This window comes from Mustela nivalis (genome assembly GCF_964662115.1).
Source record: "Mustela nivalis genome assembly, chromosome: 7".
Classification (NCBI taxonomy): domain Eukaryota; kingdom Metazoa; phylum Chordata; class Mammalia; order Carnivora; family Mustelidae; genus Mustela; species Mustela nivalis.
In genome coordinates this window covers 107,050,624-107,067,927 of record NC_139026.1, presented here as the reverse complement: position 1 = coordinate 107,067,927, position 17,304 = coordinate 107,050,624, and the positions used below count along the sequence as shown (strand labels likewise).

The 17,304-nt window shown below is 54.4% G+C and overlaps 1 protein-coding gene across 2 annotated transcripts in view; it reads right to left on the bottom strand.

The window, feature by feature from the left end:
* Positions 1 to 17,304, bottom strand: part of TSPAN11 (tetraspanin 11) — a 66,938-nt gene that overhangs the window by 23,547 nt on the left and 26,087 nt on the right. For both annotated transcript variants that reach the window (XM_082738133.1, XM_082738132.1), the window contains exon 3: positions 7,568 to 7,759. In XM_082738133.1, the coding sequence (XP_082594259.1) occupies positions 7,568 to 7,759 (192 nt within the window). The remainder of the gene's footprint in view (positions 1 to 7,567; positions 7,760 to 17,304) is intronic.

The following is a 17,304-nucleotide window of genomic DNA, read 5'->3' as shown; positions in this document are numbered from 1 at the left end:
AGGAGAAGTTCTGAGGCTCAGAGAGGTCAGAGGTTCTGACCAGATGGAAACAGGAATTTAAATCCCCCAGAAGGTTCTTTGCTTTTTGATACAGGTGTCTCTTTTTCCTCACTAGACTCTTCCCTGCTTCTCCTGCCTTGTGCCCTGTAGAGCAGGAAATTCTGAGAATGGGTTTTCCCACAAGGAAAAATGGCTGAAACAGGCAGGTGGTGACCGTTTCTACCTGCTGCAGCCTAAGAGAGGGGGATCTGGAACCCAGGAAAGTGCCAGTCAGAGAAGAGTGATGCCACACAAGGTGCCCTGGCCTAGGGGTCTGGGTCCAGCTTGCCTCTGGGACAGGAGGCTGTGTGACCCTGGGCAAATCACTCACCCTCTCTGGGCCTTCCGCATAAAATGTGGGGCTTAGATGGGGAGAAACATCTCTGTGCTGCAGCTTCTTCAGTCTGTGATGTGTAGGGGCTTTGCCACCACCCCTCCACCCCCACCACCCCTGCTTCTCTCCTCCTTACTCACTGCTTGTCCTATCTGTCTGGGGAGTGGGCCTTCCTCCTTCATCTCGGGGCCAGCCTGTCCTCATGATGCCAGCTTCTCTGCTCTCCAACATGCCGTGAGTTTAGTGGGGCAGTTCTTAGAAAGGCTTGCGGGCCTGTCTCAACCAAAGCCGACCAGCGGCTAAGGCTTCTGGCCGCAGCTATAAAGCCACACACTCCAATCAGCCTCATCAGGAACGAAGCCCTTTTGCTGCCATCTCTCTGCCTCCTGGGTCTTCCTTTTCTTTTTTTTTTTTTTAAAGATTTATTTATTTGACAGAGAGAAATCACAAGTAGACAGAGAGGCAGCCAGAGAAAGAGAGAGGGAAGCAGGCTCCCTGCTGAGCAGAGAGCCCGATGCGGGACTCGACCCTAGGACCCTGAGATCATGACCTGAGCTGAAGGCAGCGGCTTAATCCACTGAGCCACCCAGGCGCCCCGGGTCTTCCTTTTCAACTGACAGTCAACTCCCCTAAAACCTCCGTGAGATGTGCGGGGAGACGGAGCGGGGCACTGCAGGCCAATATGGAGGCACGGCTTTCCCAAAGCCAGCGCCACGACCCAGCAAGAAAGGAGCCCAGCTGGACACCTGTGTAGTCACTGCTCCTGTCCCAGGCCCAGGGGCACAGGGCGGACCATCGATCCGTGACGGGAATGAGGTGTGGATCAGAAACCTCACCTCCTGGATGGGAAGGGGGGGCTCCTGCACTCTGTCTGCACCCAGGGCCCTTGGTAGGGCAGGAAACTCTCAGAGCCCAACAGTGGCCACAGCCTCGGCCTCACTGACCATGTGCCTGGGGCCTCAGGATGAGGAGAGTTTCCACTAGATTCAGTTTTCCTCAGCGGCCAGCCATCCTCGTGGGTGTGAGCTCGTGCCGTGAGAGACACTGTCACACCAGGGGGGAGGAAATGTCCCTAGGAAGGTCGAAATACCTGTGTGGACCCACAGGCTTCTCAGTAAGTTGTGAAGGGCTATGTGGGGTTCAGATCCCCTTTACCCCCCCCCCCGAGTCATCAAGGCCAGACTGGGCTTCATTAGGGGAGAAGGACTGTAGCATGTCTCCTTCCTGTCCTGTGGCTAAACTCAGAATCTGCTAAGGAAAGAAGCAGCAACCAAATGACAGAGGGCATCATGGCAAGCTAAGTAAACTCTTGGATTTGGGATACGAAAGTCTGATGTCTAGCAGCCATCCCCTGCCCTCCTGCCAAACACACACACACACACACACACACACACACACACACACACACACACTGTTTCTGAGTCTCCTCGGTCAGCCCTACTCTGAGGGAGAGGGGCAGAGAGAGCCCCCACTATAGGGTGATCATCAACCCACACACGGCCAAGTTGGGCTTTCTCCAGCTAGGTCAACGTGTCGTCTTTGGTACACGAACAGAGCTGCTGCCTGTCCCACTGCCCGCAGCTTGAAGCTTGACCTTCACTTTTGACTAGATCAGGTGACAGGCCGCCGGGTAACTGACCCCCAGTCCTCAAAGGGCTTTGCTTTTCACCCGGAATGCAAACCATAGGTCCTGAATCCCATGGAAAGTGAATGCCCATTCCCTGTGCTGGAAGCATCCAAAAGCGGGGGTGGGGGGGGCATGCAAAGCCAGCCGGGGGCAGCAGAAAAGGCCCTGGACCAAGACTTGGGTGTTGACCAGGCTTTGCCAATTCCTGGCTCTGTGACCTTAGGCAAGTCTATTTTTCTCTCTGGCTAAGGGGATGGGTGGAGAGTTCGCACCCTGGCAGTCCCTTCTGCACAGCCCCCGAATTAAGGAGGGTGATGGGAAAGATCTGCCAAGGTCTTGAGAGGAAGAGGGGCCACATTCCATCAGGCAGCTATGTGGCTGTCCGGCACGGAACAAGCCTCTCTAGAAAGACCCCAGCCGGCCCCTGCTGGGAGAGGTGGGGCACAGGCTGACTGGATGGATGGGTCTCTGGAGCCGCCCTCTTGCTTCAAGGCAGACTCTTGAGGAAATGTGCATCCTACTTCCTCCTCAGGAGTCTTGACAAGGGTCATCTTGCCCATTTCCCAGCCTCCTCTGCACCAGACATACAGGGCCCAGAAAGGCTCTCTTGCTCTGACAGAGAGAAGTTGGGGCTCTCCAAGCCTGGGGCTCAGAATCCATCCTTTTGAAGCATGTGGGCAGCTGACTCAACGGTCAGCGTGCCACCAACCAGACAAGGCTGTGACCACCATGCCTGGGTGGCTGATGGACACTGACAAAGTAAGGTGAGGCTGAGAAACGAGCGATGGGGAGATGCGGGCAACCCCCAGCCCTTCCGGGGCGGCGGGGTCCTTCCTCCACGACCAGCTTCCATCAAGGACATGGTCCTGCCCAAGCTGTGGGGACCTGGGAGGGCTGGCCCTAAGAATAACTCCATTTATTTAGGTTCCTTCTCAAAGGAGCTTGGTCATGGTGATGGTGATGTAAATGATAATTATAGCCGCATTTGATGATCTTTATATAATGTGGTGACTCGTTTCCTCCTTAGAACACGCTCTCATTCTCGTCATACCTTACCCCCAGCAAAAGACAGGGATCCCAAGATGGCCAGAACTGGCCGAGTGACTTTTCCCAGTGCCAGAGTAAGTTGGGCAAGCTCTGCTTCAACTCACTTTTGAACCACAGTCCTTGATTCTAGACTTCCTTGCCCTGATGAACCAGCTCTGGATGTACTGGATGGAAGTGCTGCCATCTGGGGTCTCCTCATTATCAGAAATTGGTTCTAGCACTTCTTCTGTTCTAATCCATCCCCTCAATATAAAAGAGCCCATGATGAGGACCCAGTTTAGCCCAAACTATACATCATCATCTTCATAAAAGTTTTCAGAGCCCGTATTCAAAACTCTAAAAATATCCCTTCCAATCAGGGTGGCGTCCGTCCTGGTCACCAGCCTTAGGCCTAGATGGCCTGAATTATCTGGGTCCCGCATGCAGCTTTTGCTAAAACAGAAGATCTGGTGTGAATAATTTAAATCCCATTCCCTTTCCCCTCTGCAGATTTCCTGTCCCTGATGAACGCTTCCCTCTTGGGAAAGGGACTTTAGGAGCTGCAGATATGCTAGGAGGAAGGGCTTGGACTGGGGCGGGATGTCACTACGCCATGTGAGCCGGACAGCCCCACCCGGTCCCACCTTGGCTCATTCTTGTTGGATGTCCAGCCTCACCCTCCGCCTGATCCCGGCTGGACGCACATCACTAGGCTGGCTGGTCTTTCATGTTTTCCTTTCCTCTTTGGGGACCACTTTGTGCAAAGCCAGACTCACAGCATTCCTCCTCTGGAGTTGCCTTCAGCCTTTAGCTGAGGAAAGATTTCAAAGGGAAGTTAGACGAGGAGTGGGGAGAAATGAGAGCAGCAAGGGGCCTCCAGGAACCGCAGAACCCTTTCAGACTACCTTAGCCACATCGCTTGGCCCCGATTGAGAACCTGGCTTGGAATTTTTCTACTTGTCTTAGCCACCTTCATGGGGAAACAGTAAAGGGCTCAATGATTCGGGGGCTCAGGGGCCAGGATGGGGGTGACTCAGAACCACAGCTTCACCTGTGTTTCTGTTCTCAGGATGGTTCTGCCTTTGGTTCTTTTGTGTGTGTGTGTGTGTGGGGGGGTGGATCAAAGGGAGAAGATTCCGGGCTTCAAGGTTGCTCTTTGCTAGCCTACTGCCCCCAGACCCCTGGGCCGGCAGCTGTGCATGGGCACTCTTCCCTGCCCTGGCTTCCAAGCCGGTGATGTGTCTGGTTAGTGACATTGGACCACAGAGGCCAGAGGCGTTGGATCAGTTCTGGAAGCGAGAGCAGGGGCGGGGAGGGGGCTGAGGTGGGGCTGAGAAGAAAGAGGGCATCTAGCACCAGCCCCTGTGCCCCCAGCCCTGCCTCAAGGCCCAGGGGGATGAGAAGGCCTCTAGTTTGTTGACCCTCTGAAGCTCAGAAGGGAGAGCTGAGAGGTAGAGGTGCACTGCCATGCAAGCAAGCCCGAGGCCCTGGCCTTCCAGAAGTCCCCATATCTTCCCGGCACAGCCCTGGGTACAGAGTGTGGTCCCCCCAGGCAGGCTGGGACCGGACGCTGGAGACATCAGTTATCTTAACGGCTGGGCTTGGAGGGCAGGCAGGCCTTGCTCATGAATGCTACAGGATGGGAGTAAGGGAGAGGGGGCCGTGACGTGTGGCTCACAGAGCAGAAGGCTGCCCGTTAGTGACGCTTAGACTTTCCTTCTGAAGTTCAAGACTGCCAAGGGGAAGAGCTGTTATGATTGAACTGGGCTCCACAGAAGCCGAGAACACTGAGCACCCCCATTAATGCCTGGGTGACCCACACTCTCCAGCCCAGTGTCTTTGGACTAGAATGTCTATGGAGCATTGGAGCTAATGGCCCTCAAGTTCCTTTCTACATGGGTTATGTTCTGACACACACTGCTTTGTCATACTGTAATGAGCTAATAAGTGCAAGGAACTTCTAGGTGCCCCCGCCCCCACCCCTGGTCTTCTGCCCTAGTATTCTGGCTAGGCCCTGCAGAGACCTCCCTCTTGTCCCCACCCAGGTCCCTGAGAGCAGCTGCTCTGCACTGACATCGCAGATACGGAGAACGGCGCACCCTCTGCCCACGTTACCCACTCGGCCTCCTGCCCCCCTGCCCCCCAACCTGCCAGGCCTCCCTGGGGTGTGTATTCTCGTTGGCAATTCTAACCAACTGGGCTTCACAGTTCAGCTCTGGCACTTACTCCCTCCACACCTCTGGGGCCAGCTGGCTCATGGGCATGGTAGGGTACGTAATGCCCCCTGGAGGCAGGCAGGCTGGGGAGGGTGGTCCGGGGTGGGGGATGGGAGCTCTGGGCCAGGAGACAGACCCAACTGCCCCTAGCAGTATGGCCTCTGGGAAATTGCTTAAGCTCCCTGCCGGCCGGCTTCCTCCCCTCAAATGCACACCGTGAGAGCAAGTATGTTGCCGGGCTGGGTGAGGAAGAACAGGGCTAGAGGTATCCGTGTTTAGAACAAGGCCTCGTGTTGAGCTCACGAGGGACTGTAGCATCCCAGGGCTCTATTGTGAGGACAGAGCCAGGACAGACAGCTCTGAGTGAGAAGGAAGGTTCCCCAGTGAGCATTTCTGCCTTCCTTCCTGGGCTGGAGAGGTGAGTTCTGTTTCTTCCACGGTAAGATTGGCTCGTGGAAGGAAGGGGCAGTTGGTGATCACACGGCTCCTCGGCTCACCTCCGTGAAGCCCGAGGCCAAGCTCAAGGCCCCAGATGCTAAAGGGTCAGGGCTGAGCAGAGGAAAGGCAGACCCACAGAGAATGGAGGCATCAGGATCTCTCTGGGCCCGAAAGCACTGGTCCTCGTATGCCTCAGTCCCCATCAGGGCAGAAGCTTCTCCACTGACCCTTTCCACCTGCCCAGTGACTCCACTCAGCTGATGCCGATCAGATCAGGATGTCCTTCAGGCTCGCAAGGACGCATGCCGGGCCACGTGAGGGCTGGCTGCTGGTGTGGGGGTGGCCCGGGGCACACCTGTCCCACTGCTGTTAGGACAGTGCACGTCAAAGCCCACGCGCTGGTGGTTGGGTCCCTGTGGGACTTCCCCCCACTGGTGTGCCGCTGTCCCTGTGAGCTGCACCTTGGCTCTGGGCTAGCTCTCAGAGCAGAATCAAAGAATTTTTTCTAGGCAGGGGAGAGCCATCCTACTGAGCCCGAACACAGGTGCTTTTATAGCCAGAGTTTAAAAACTAGGTCACCACCGGTGAGAGAGGCTTCTGGGGACAGCCCATCGGCTGCCTCCAGCTCCCCTGGTTGGATGAGCAAAGGGTACAGGGAAGCGGGGTGGGGAGAGCACAGCCTTCAAGGTTCCTTCCTGTGACCTGATTCCATGCAAGCTCAACCTGATTTCTCAGGGACACTCAGACTTGTCCTGGCTCTGACCCTTCCCTGCTAATTCCACATGTTCTGTAGCCTCTCCTGACCCCAATGGGCTTGGTCCTTGGGAGGAGATTAAAGGGGGGAGATGTCACCTAGCTGCCATGGAGCCTGGTGTGGCCAACAGTGCATGGGTGCAAGGGAGTGGGTCTGCCTTCTGCCCCGACCAGTTCTGCCCTGGCTTCCTTTCTGGACACGATGAACCGGCTATGGATGGACAGTCTTCCCAGCTTCAAGGAGCCAGTGCCGCCCACGCATCACCCATGACATCCTCTTGCCCCGATAATCAAATCTGTGTCTGATCAAGCTTCTAGATTCAACTGCCAGGAGAATACGTTAAACAATGTCACAAGGATATAATCAAAAAATCCATAGGACAGATGACCTGGTTCCTTCAACAAATAAACTGCAAACATTGAGAGAGAGAGACACACACACACACACACACAAACACACACACAAAGGTGGTGTAGCTGAGAGACTGAAAGGGATTCTTAATACATGGGCCTAATTTAGGTTTCGATTCAAACAAACTGAAAAAAGAAAAGAGGAAGGGAAGAAAGAAAAAGGGAAATTTGAAACTGCCTGATTACTTCATGATATTAGGGATCGACTGGTAATTGTTCTTAGGTGTGATCATGATGTTGGCATGTTTTCTAAAGAAGGGCCCTTCCATTTTAGGGGGACGCATTGAAATATTACAGACCACTCGCTGTCTGGGAGCCAGCGGGGGAGAGGTAGGAAGGAGGGAGGGAAGAAACGAACCAGAAGATGGTAGCTGTTGAGTCTGGGTGATGGACGGGGGCTTCATTATCACATTCATTTCTGCATATCTTTGAAAAGCACCATAATAAAATCTGGAAGGAGGAAAAGGAGGAGGAGGAGGAGCAGGAGGAGGAGGAGGTAAGTGGAAAGGTTGAGTCAAGGGGCCACCAAGTCTGGCTTAGGTGTTAAGAATCTGGAGACTGTTACCACCATCAGACCTGAGGGTGACTGTCCCTCTCTGGCTTTCCTGAGGCCTTGATTCCAGGGACCTCTACTGTGTGTGAATGTGGGGGGAGGGGCGGTTCTCAATATAGGAACCTGACAGGGGGCAGGGGGAGGGCTGGGGGCTCCAGCAAGGCACTCACCGTGGAGAGGCAGCTCCTGTCCTCCCGGATGACGGCGCCGAAGCCCAGGAAGCCTGTCACCATAACCAGAGCCCCGGCGAAGATGAGGATGTAGGCGGATGCAGCGAAGGTGCTGGAGGCCAGGACGCTGAGGTAGCCGCTCTTCTCTACCAGGGTCCAGACGCCCACGGCCATGACGGCCGCCCCGCCCACCTGCAGGGAAGTCCAGGTCAGGGCAGGTGGCCGCTGTGGGCCCACAGCGGCCATCGACAGAGCGCCCACCACGTTCCACCTCATCTGGTCTTTCAAAGAGCCTGAGAGGATAGTTTGGTCACACACTTCACAGATGAGGAAATTGAGGCATGGAGAAGTTAGGAGACTTGTCCTTAGTCACACACCTGAGCAAGATGCAGGACCAGATTTTGAATCCAAGGCTGACTCCCAATTGTGGTACTTCTTACTGGGATGCTATTGCATCCCCATGAGACACGACCCCCTTCCTCTCCTGGAGCTCCTTGGACTGGCCCCTGTTTCCCAGTAGGGTGTGTTCATATGCGCCCCATTTCAGCCTTATGTTTGTTTGCCCATGGACGGAGCATACTGGGGCTTCTCCTTGTGTCCCTTCTCATCTTCAGATGACAAAACTGGGGCCCACCAAGGGAAGGCCAGCTGCTCGAGTTCCTGCCTCTAGTTAGGGGCCGTTTGGGGCTGCGGCAGGGCCAGGACGCGGACTCAGAGCCACACTCTCTCCCTCTACCCTGAACGGACACACGCTGCACCAGCTGGAGTCAGTCTGGGGCAGCAAGACTGGGAGAGATTTCTTCCTAGTTAATGATCCCATTTTTTTCCAGTTTCGAGAAGGAGGCAGGGACAGGGCACGGCTGACTGGCAGGTCAGGCCACTGGCTCCCGAGGAAGGTTATCTGGGACACAGAGCTGGGGTGGCTCTGTCACCCGGTTCTTTCTGCACGGAGGCTGAATACCCTTTCTGTGACTTGTACGCTCAGCAGAAGCGTGTGTGTGTGTGTATGTGTGTGTGTGTGTGTCCTCAAGGTGCCAGACGGGATGGGGTGGTATTAGGGTGTCTACCCAGGGTCTTGGTGGGGGGCAGGACTCCTGGGACCTCTGACCATCTCTGCCTTCTGCTCCTGGGAAGGCAAACTTCTGTCTGGCCCCCAGTCTCCCTGCCTCACTTAGAAGTGGGTTCTCTTCCACAGACGGATAGGGAATCTGCCTTGGGTGTGTCCCACGCTACAGAAGCCCCCCCCCCCCCCATGCCCCTGCCCTGTGCCGCCTGGCTTGGTCTATGGATGCTCATCCTGCTAGGGCTTCCGTCCATCCCAGAGTGACTCTGTAACCCACCCTGTCATTTCACGGTGTCTGTTCTCGGCACTCACAGATGTCAGCTGAGTGAGTAGAAGGGGGTTGCGGCTCTCACCATGGCCAGGGCACACTCTCTTCTGAGTCTTGCGGCAGTTCTGTGTGTGGGGGAGGAGGGTGGGGGTGGGGAGCACGTAGCTCCATCTGGCAGATGAAGAAACTGAGGTTTGCAAAGAAGAAGGTGCTCACGTTAACACCCTGAGAAAGCTTCAGAATTGAGATTCAAAGCCAGGTTTTCTGAAGGTCGACGGAGGACTCTGTCCTCTGATTCCACAGGTTGGGCTGGGTCTGGTGTGCTACTCACTTCACTCTTAAAATTGATTTTCTTCCAAGTGCTCTTTGTCCCCCTCAGCACCTCCATCAGGTGAGATAAACAGGTAGAAAGACATCACACAGCCACGCCACTCCAAAAGGAATGGGAGAGACTAAGGTGCTTGTTTCTTCAATTCCAGGATGCACATGTCCCCCCACCCCTCTGCCAAAGCCCTCCCTCCCTCACTTTAACATCTCTACAATGGAGATGCATCTTACGAATATACTTGGTCGCATGTTTTCTTGGTAGTGCAGAAAACAACGGCATTATATCTCACAGTTGGCGGTATTTTAGTGAAATCCTGGACTATGATAGATTTTTTAAAATTTTATTTTATTTTGAAATTCTCTGTGAGTGTAGGGTCTTTCTGGCCTGTACAGCCTTCATGACCAGGGAGGGAGTTCCTGAGTCTGGCTCAGGGGCACTGTGTCAAGTGAGGCTTTCCAGAAGAAAGCCTACACGGGTTCTTTCTGTGCCCCCTCCCCCCAGTGTGGCTGAAAGGCTTGGGTGAGAGTCCCAACTTGGCAGAGCTAACTATGTGGCTTAAGAGAGTCAGTTTCCTCATCTCCCCAATAAAGGGGCTGTATCAGACTCGTGATGCCCAGCCTACAACCACCAAGGGCTCCTTTGATTACTTTTTCCTGCGGATCTTATATTTTGAAGGCTTTTGCCTACCAAATACAGTGCATTAATTAAATAATAATTCATTTCTCATTTTTTATTAATCAAAGGCACATGAGAGTGCCAGGAAGAGATTTCGAGAGGCACGAAACAGTCAATGTGACCACTTTGCATTGATCTTTTAATGGATGTATCTCTTTACAGAAATATACACATGATCCATTATCCATTAGGTTTGTCAACCCCATAGGCGGAGAATCAGATTCAGGATGCCCCATCTGGGCATGTGTGGGCTTGAGTGGGGACACCCGTTGAGGGACTTGGAACCACTGAAAATCTGATAAAAAGCTTTGGACACTCTGGCCAGAGAAACGATAAGCCATGTTAAATAATGTATTCAGGTTTGGGGCTTGAAGTCTAATCCTATAGCATGCAGTGAGCCCTGGTGTCGACGGGTCTCTAAGGCTGCCTTCTCAGCCTGGCTACACAGTCCGCTAGGAGTTCCCTGAAACCCAACCCTGGGCCAAGCGGGATTTCTGGGAGGAGGGTCCGTGCGTGACTATTTTATGAAGTTCCCGGGTGGCTCCAGAGAACGACCGTGTGGGTTCCCTATTTAATGGGGGGTCAGAGTGCCCTGCCCCTCCCCACCAGGAGGTGGTGCAGTGATGAATCTCACAGAGATTCATCTGTGAATCTCTTGCTTCTTGGAAGCTTCAGGGCCCCTGCCCTGGGTGTAGCTGCCTGGATAGCTCTTGACGCTTGTTCTGGACTTGAACTCCGTCAAACTTTCCCTGTCTGGGTGAGGCTGTTTGCTTTGGTAGGTCCTTTGAGGTGGAAGCTAGGGTAGTGAGGAGCAGAGTTCCCAGTCCAAAGGGATGAAAGTCCTATTAGGAGAAAAGGAAAAAAACAACACAACCCATGGGGCTCCCAGCGATAGGAGGTGGTGGGGGGCGCATAAGAAATGCAGCCCCAGGAGAGGAGCAGTATTGATCCCACTAATGGAGCTGTTTCTTGCCAGTCACAGGAAGGGCTGGAATCTTGCAAATCAGGGAGAGCCCATGAGTCAGCAGGGTGGCAGCAGGGCCCCCAGCCATGAGGGAGGGTCTGGAAGTGATCTGAAGGGACCCACTGCCCTGACTGAGGTCCAGAGGACACATCCATACTCGATCTGATGTCACTGGGGACAGCACACCTTCCCTGGGATGTCACATTGGGTGGAGAAGTTCGTGTCTGCACGGGACACGGAGAGGGATTTGCCAGCAGGAACAAGAGGGGTTCAAGTCCTCCGGGGGTTTCTTCCTTCGGTCTCCATCAGCTCTTTAGAAAACAATCTTGCATCCGGACAGGAAGAGTGAAAGCTGCTAAATGTTGGAACGGGTCACCAGAGGCGGACGGGGAGGTAGAAGTCAGCGGGCCTAGGTTCCAGCCCTGGCTATGCCCCTGCCTCGCCATGCAACTGGGTACTAGACACTTCACTCGGCTAAGCCTCAGTTCCTTCATCTGTAAAATGATGCTGCAGGTTGAGAATATCTCCAAGGTCTCTTCCATGTGGGTAAAATATCACTGTTAGTATGGGCAGATGACCTTCCGCCAACATTCCTCCAGCAAGATGCTTCTGGACCAGCGGCTCAAGGCTTTCACCCTAGCGGTGTGGAGACTGCCCAGATCAGCAGGAAGAGCAGTGGAAGGGGAGCCGCGAGGACGACTGAAGGGTCATGGAGAGAGACCTGACCCCAGTGAGCTTTTTCAACTGCCGTTTGCATATAGTTGATTCAACGGTATTAGGTTCTTTACAGAAACTGTGGAATATTAACTCTATTTTTCAAAACCAGAGCCTGTAGCCGATTAGCCAGAAAGCCCCGCAGAGGGTGAAGCTGGCCTTCTTGCTAACGAGGACCCCGGTGGTCCCGGAGGCGCAGGTCAGGTCACCCACGCCTCGCAGTTTTAGGAACTTCCAAACTATAGAAGAGAAGCATTGCCAGGAGAAGGGTTAGCCTGAGCTGCTACACACGGCTGGGCCTCGACAGACAGCCGGCAGAAGCAACCTCTCTCCCCCAAACCCTAAAAAGCAGGCAGAGAATATAAAAGTAATTGCAGGGTTTTCTTTGTCAGGCTACTGAAGGGTTTCTGCGCTGGGATCTGGGGGCAGGACCAGTTTGGGGGGTGGTGGAGAAGCAGGGACCAGGGTGGCAGGGCTCTCAATAAGGAAGAGTCTCCCAGGCCAGAGTCCCCTGCCTTCAGTGAGAAGGAAGCCCCTGACAAGGGGAGGCAGGAACACGCAGGGGGGCCATGCAGTTCACTTCTGTATGTGTTTGCCAGGCACCTCCTAGCTGCCCAGCTCCACACTGGCCTGGAAAGGTTTTGGAGCTAAATGGGTATTTGCCCATTTAGAGCCGCCACTGGGAGCTCCTTCTCCTTTGGTCAACCTCATCAGTGGCACCACCGTCTGCTCAGATGACTCTGGGGACTCCGTACTCTGCCCCCCAGTGACCGTGGTGTGTGGACCCCCTGCCGTCCTCCTGATCCGGCTCCAGGCACTGTCCGGCTTTGGCTCCCTGCCTCCCCATGCCTGTGTCACCGGCTTCCCAGCCCTTGTTCAACCCAGAGGTAAGTGTGTCCTGCTTCCAATGCTGAGCCACAGGCAACCCCACCAACAAGCTGCCCCTGGCTCCCTAGCCCCCAAAGCATCCAGCCCAAACTCCAGCCTGCCTCCCTAGCCGGCCTGAGCTGGATCAATGACCAACACCCCCCAGGGCCGGGCCAGCATTTCTCCCAGCTCCCCCCATTTCTCCACACTCCCTATGTGGCCTGAATGCCAATTCTGTTTGGGTTGAATCTTCAAGGCTAGGCTTGTGGTGCCACTTACGGCTTCAAGGCATTCTTTTCTTGGCTCTTGGGCTTTAAAGAGTCCTTGGGAAAAGAAGTCACGGCACTACTTTCCCTCTCTCCCCAAAGCAATCTACCTCTATGACAAGAGCAGAGGTCAGGGGATTTACTGAGGGTTGGAGCTAGGAGGGAACCCGTTCCTCCTCCAAACCCAGCTCAGAACCTGCAGGGAACCTGCCCTCCGTCTTAAGGATCATCATGTCCTCCCCATGGCTTCCCCGCCTTGCATCAGTCTCTAGAAGGATGCGTGTCACGGCGTACTGTTGTATTTGTCCCTTTGTCTAGCTCCCTGTTAGCCGCTGGGTGAGATCTTACTCATCTTAGTGTCCTCAGCAGGGCCCTATGCAGGGTAGTGCCTGGTAGCTCCCTCAAGAAGGAGGGAGGAAAAGAGGGAAGAATCAAGTCTGGCCCCTTCTATATTCTGGATGAAGAAACAAAGACCCAGAGAGAGGTGACTTTCCAAGGTCCTGTAACCAGCCAGGGGCCAAGCAGGGACTAGAACTCAAGAACCCTACGGGCCAGTTCAGTGCCTGTGTTACCAGCTGGGCTGCTGATTCGTGCAAACTCTGTTCACCAAACAAGCCACCTTGCCCAGGGCTGTCGTCGCAGGCTTCCTGCTTGGACAGGTCTCACCCACAATGGCCCACGCAGACCAAATGTGCATCCCCACCCCGCCATATGAGCCTGGCCCCCAGCAGACCCAGACAGCAGAGAGGAGAGGGATGCCCTCCCCCCCACACGGGGGTCCTGTGACTTCAGCATCTTAAGAAGGGGAGCCGTAGAAGAACCAGCCGTGGGCCTTGTTCTGTCACAGATGACATGTCCTGAGAGGCAGGCGGAGGCCCCGTCGGGGGGATGGCGGTAAGGAGTCCAGGGCCTTCTTCCCTCGGCAGGAAATCCAGCGAGGCTCTTCCTTCCTAGCCTCCCCATGGGAGTCTTAGAGAGATGTCCTCAAGTCAGCCCTACCGCCACAGTGGCGTCACAAGTCCTCCACCGTCTCTGTCTCCTGGTTGGACTTGTCCCCCTTAAGGGATCCCGGGGGTTCCCTGGAGGCCAAGCCCCACTGCTCTCCAAGGGAAGTACCAGCTCTTCCCGCCATTCTCCTAGAGCCTGGCATAGCTCCTGGGAGGCTGGGAAAGTTTTGATTATTAACACAGCCAAGCAGCTAATTAAAATAATAAATTAGGGAACAACATTTGCAAGGGTGATGGGAGCTGTAAAGAGCCGTGCAGGAAATGGGAGGGAAGAAAAGCATTCCCTAGGCACCACAGAGGGGAGCCGGATCTCATTTTCTTTTTAGGGTCAGGGAGGGGGCATGAAAGTGTTGGTGTTTTTGGTTCCTGACCCAGAGCTGTATCCAAGGGGGGCTCCCCTGCCCAGGGAGATGGTTCCTGTCAATACTGGGTTAATCGAAATCAAGGGGTGGGGTGGGGTGGAGTGAGGGATCAGGGAACAGTGAAGGATGGGGGATCAGGTGTAGGTTGAGCGTTGGGGGCCGGGGAAACCGAGGTGGGACTGAGCTCAGGCACCACTGTGGTGTCTCCTAAGTCTTCCTTAGATTTTTCATAGTCTGCGTGTCTGGATGCCCACACCCTGCGAACATCCTGATTCAGGTTCAACCTTGAACCTTGGGGACATTCTTGATTCCAAGTAAGCATCAGAGCAGCGAGTCTATGGCTGTGATTATTGGTCAGTGGTCTCCACAGAGGGGAAGAGCACCGGACTTTGAGTCAGAAACCCCAGACATGACATAGGATTCTGCCAACCACATGAGCCTCGCTTTCACCTCTACGAAACAGGATGGAGATGGTAAAGAGTGGTTGTAAGAATCAACGCAAAGTGTAGACTGATTCATGACCTTCAAATTGTGCAGGCATGGCACGGTTGACTGGGAGGCAGGGAGACTGCGTTTAAAGTCTGGTTGAAACCTCCAGGCCTGGCTCGTGACCACCGACAAGCACCTGCTTCCTGTACCTGTCAGGGAGGAGGTAGGGGCCGTTCACGCCATCCAACTGCTTTAGGATTTGAAACTTTGCCATGTAGCCTATTAGGGCTGGGACATAAATTTGGTGGGTTGTAGCCTGCATCAAAAACAGAGCAAAATGCCATAAAATAGAAGAGAAAATAGGCTGCTGTGTGCACAGTAACGGTAAGCTTGGTTTTCTGCACAATTCTTACTGGGCCATGATCCCGTCTTAAAGCTGGTGCTATAGGGATAGAAAACTAACTTATTCCCCTCAAAGAGCTACACACAGTAGCTAAGCACCAAGTGTGGGTCAGAAACTGCTATTTTCCCAAACGTTCATCTTTAATTCTTAAGGGGCTTTAAAAAATTGTTTATTTATTTGAGAGAGAGAGAGAAAGAGTAAGCGTGAGTCGTGGGGTGGGCAGAGGGAGGTGAGTATGGAGCCTGACATGGGGCTCGATCCCATAACCCCAAGTTCACAACCTGAGCTGGAATGAAGATTCAGATGCTTAACCAACTGAGCCACTCGGCGCCCCCCATTCTTAACAGGTTTTGACGCTCCTTTTGACTGTACCCAAAACACGAGGCTCGGTGAGATTAAGGGATTTGGCTAATGTTTCAGTCTGCTCAGGCTGCCGTGATAAAATCCCACAGCCGGGCGGCTTCAACACCGGAGTGTATTCCTATCGCTCACAGTTCTGGAGGCCGGGAGTCCGACCAGAAGGGGCTGACCAGTTTAAAGTTGGTGAAGACCCCCTTCCCTGATGACAGACAGCAGCCGCCCCACTGGGTGCTCATATGGCCTTTTCTAGGTGCTGCTTATAGAGAGAGATCTCTCTCTTCTCTACTAATCCTCTTGGATTAGGATCCCATCTTTCTGACCTCATTTAACCTTAATTACCTGCTCAAAGCCCTATCTCCAAATATAGTCCCATTGGGGTTTAGGACTTCAACGTATGAATTCTGAGCCGTCACAATTCTGTCCCCGGCAATGTCCCATGGCAAATAAATAAGATCTGAATTTGAACCCAACCTTGAGCCCGAGTCTTCCCAGCATGCTCTGTTGTCTTACTGATCCACGTATGCCCCACAGACACTGTGGGAGAGGGGCAGGACTTGAGGCTGGCGGCCTCCTGTGTAGTTTTAGGGGTGAAAGCTGCTGGGATCCAGCTCTGGGTCTTTGGGTACATCGCCCCTCCCCCCTTGCACAGCAGGGCTCTAATAGAGCTGCTCAGGGCTGTGGGATGCTGGGAAGATGAAACGGAATGATGTAGGTAAAGGCCTTCCACAGAGGAAGTCTGGAACAGGAAGTGCCATGCACCCTAGGGACTCCGTCCACTCACGCTCCCAAGCACCTAGAACAGTACTTAATAAACATCGGGGCTGGACTTTTCCATTGTTATCACTGACCAGAATGCCTGGGGGTCAGCCCTCGCTTTCTTTTTTACCACTCTAAGACCTGGGGCAAGACTCTGAACTGGTTGAGCCTGTTCTGCGCCTGAGGATAATGGCCAGACAGACCCTCAGGGCTGATCTGAGGATCCTGTGAGATAACCTGAGGAAGGTCTTTATCCAGCAGTGGTTGGCGAACGCTAGGCATCCTAACTGTCTGGAGGAAGGGCTTCTCCAGCCTCCCTATGCTGGATTGGGACAGAGTTTGGCAACGTGATGTATGGAGAAGAAACACTGTCGTGGGGGAGAAAGGAGGACCAGCAAGGGCCATCTGCCTCTGCTGTCGGGCTCACTCTCTGTGCCTGTGCAGGGCAGCAGCTGTCTGCAGACCCTCCCCCACGCTCTGCAGTAAAGTCTAAGAGGAAGGCAGGAGCGGTGCGAGCACCGATCAGTGTAGACCCCGGCATCGCTATGTGTCTTGAAAGAGAGGCTCAGGTGGAGGGCTGGCAGCTGGACTCTGGGGTGTGTGTGGGGGGAGCCCTTCTCTCGTGGGACACGACCCTCACTGACACACCCCCTTCCCCGGGAACTTTGGTAAATTCCCAGGGGCTTTGCTCATGACAAGATGTGTGATGTTGTGCTCCACTGTGGGAGGAAATGGGCCAGCAGTCTGTCCCTTGTCTACTTCCGAAGAGATCACAGAGGTCTAGGGGACAATGCCGGGACACTCCTGGACTCAGACTGAGGCCTGAACACCCCCAAACAGACCATCTGTCATAAGGTGGATGAAGCTTGGTCGAATGGGTCCCTGGGAGGCTGGTCCATGTCCAGCCAGGCCCCCAGGCAGGGGTATTTTTAACCCAAGGTGGGGAGCTCACTATGGGGGAGGCTGCCTCTCCCTCACTGGTAGCTGCTTGGGTAGCATGCCCGCTGGCCATCTGCCTGTGCTGCCGCCCCCATGTCCCTCTCCCTGCCACTCCCGAAGGGACGCAAACCTGAAGAGACTCCCAGTCCGCTCCTGCTGGCTGGAAGGGCCTTGAGGGTGCTCACAGGTGAGGTCAGGGCCCTTCCACAGATATTCTGGGCTGAGCACCTCACAACAGCCTTCCGGCCCCGCCAGCTGTGGCTCTCTCTCTCTGTTGGTGCCCAGCAGGTGGCTGTCTACACTGACTGCCTACTTCTTCCATCCCCGCCCCCAAAT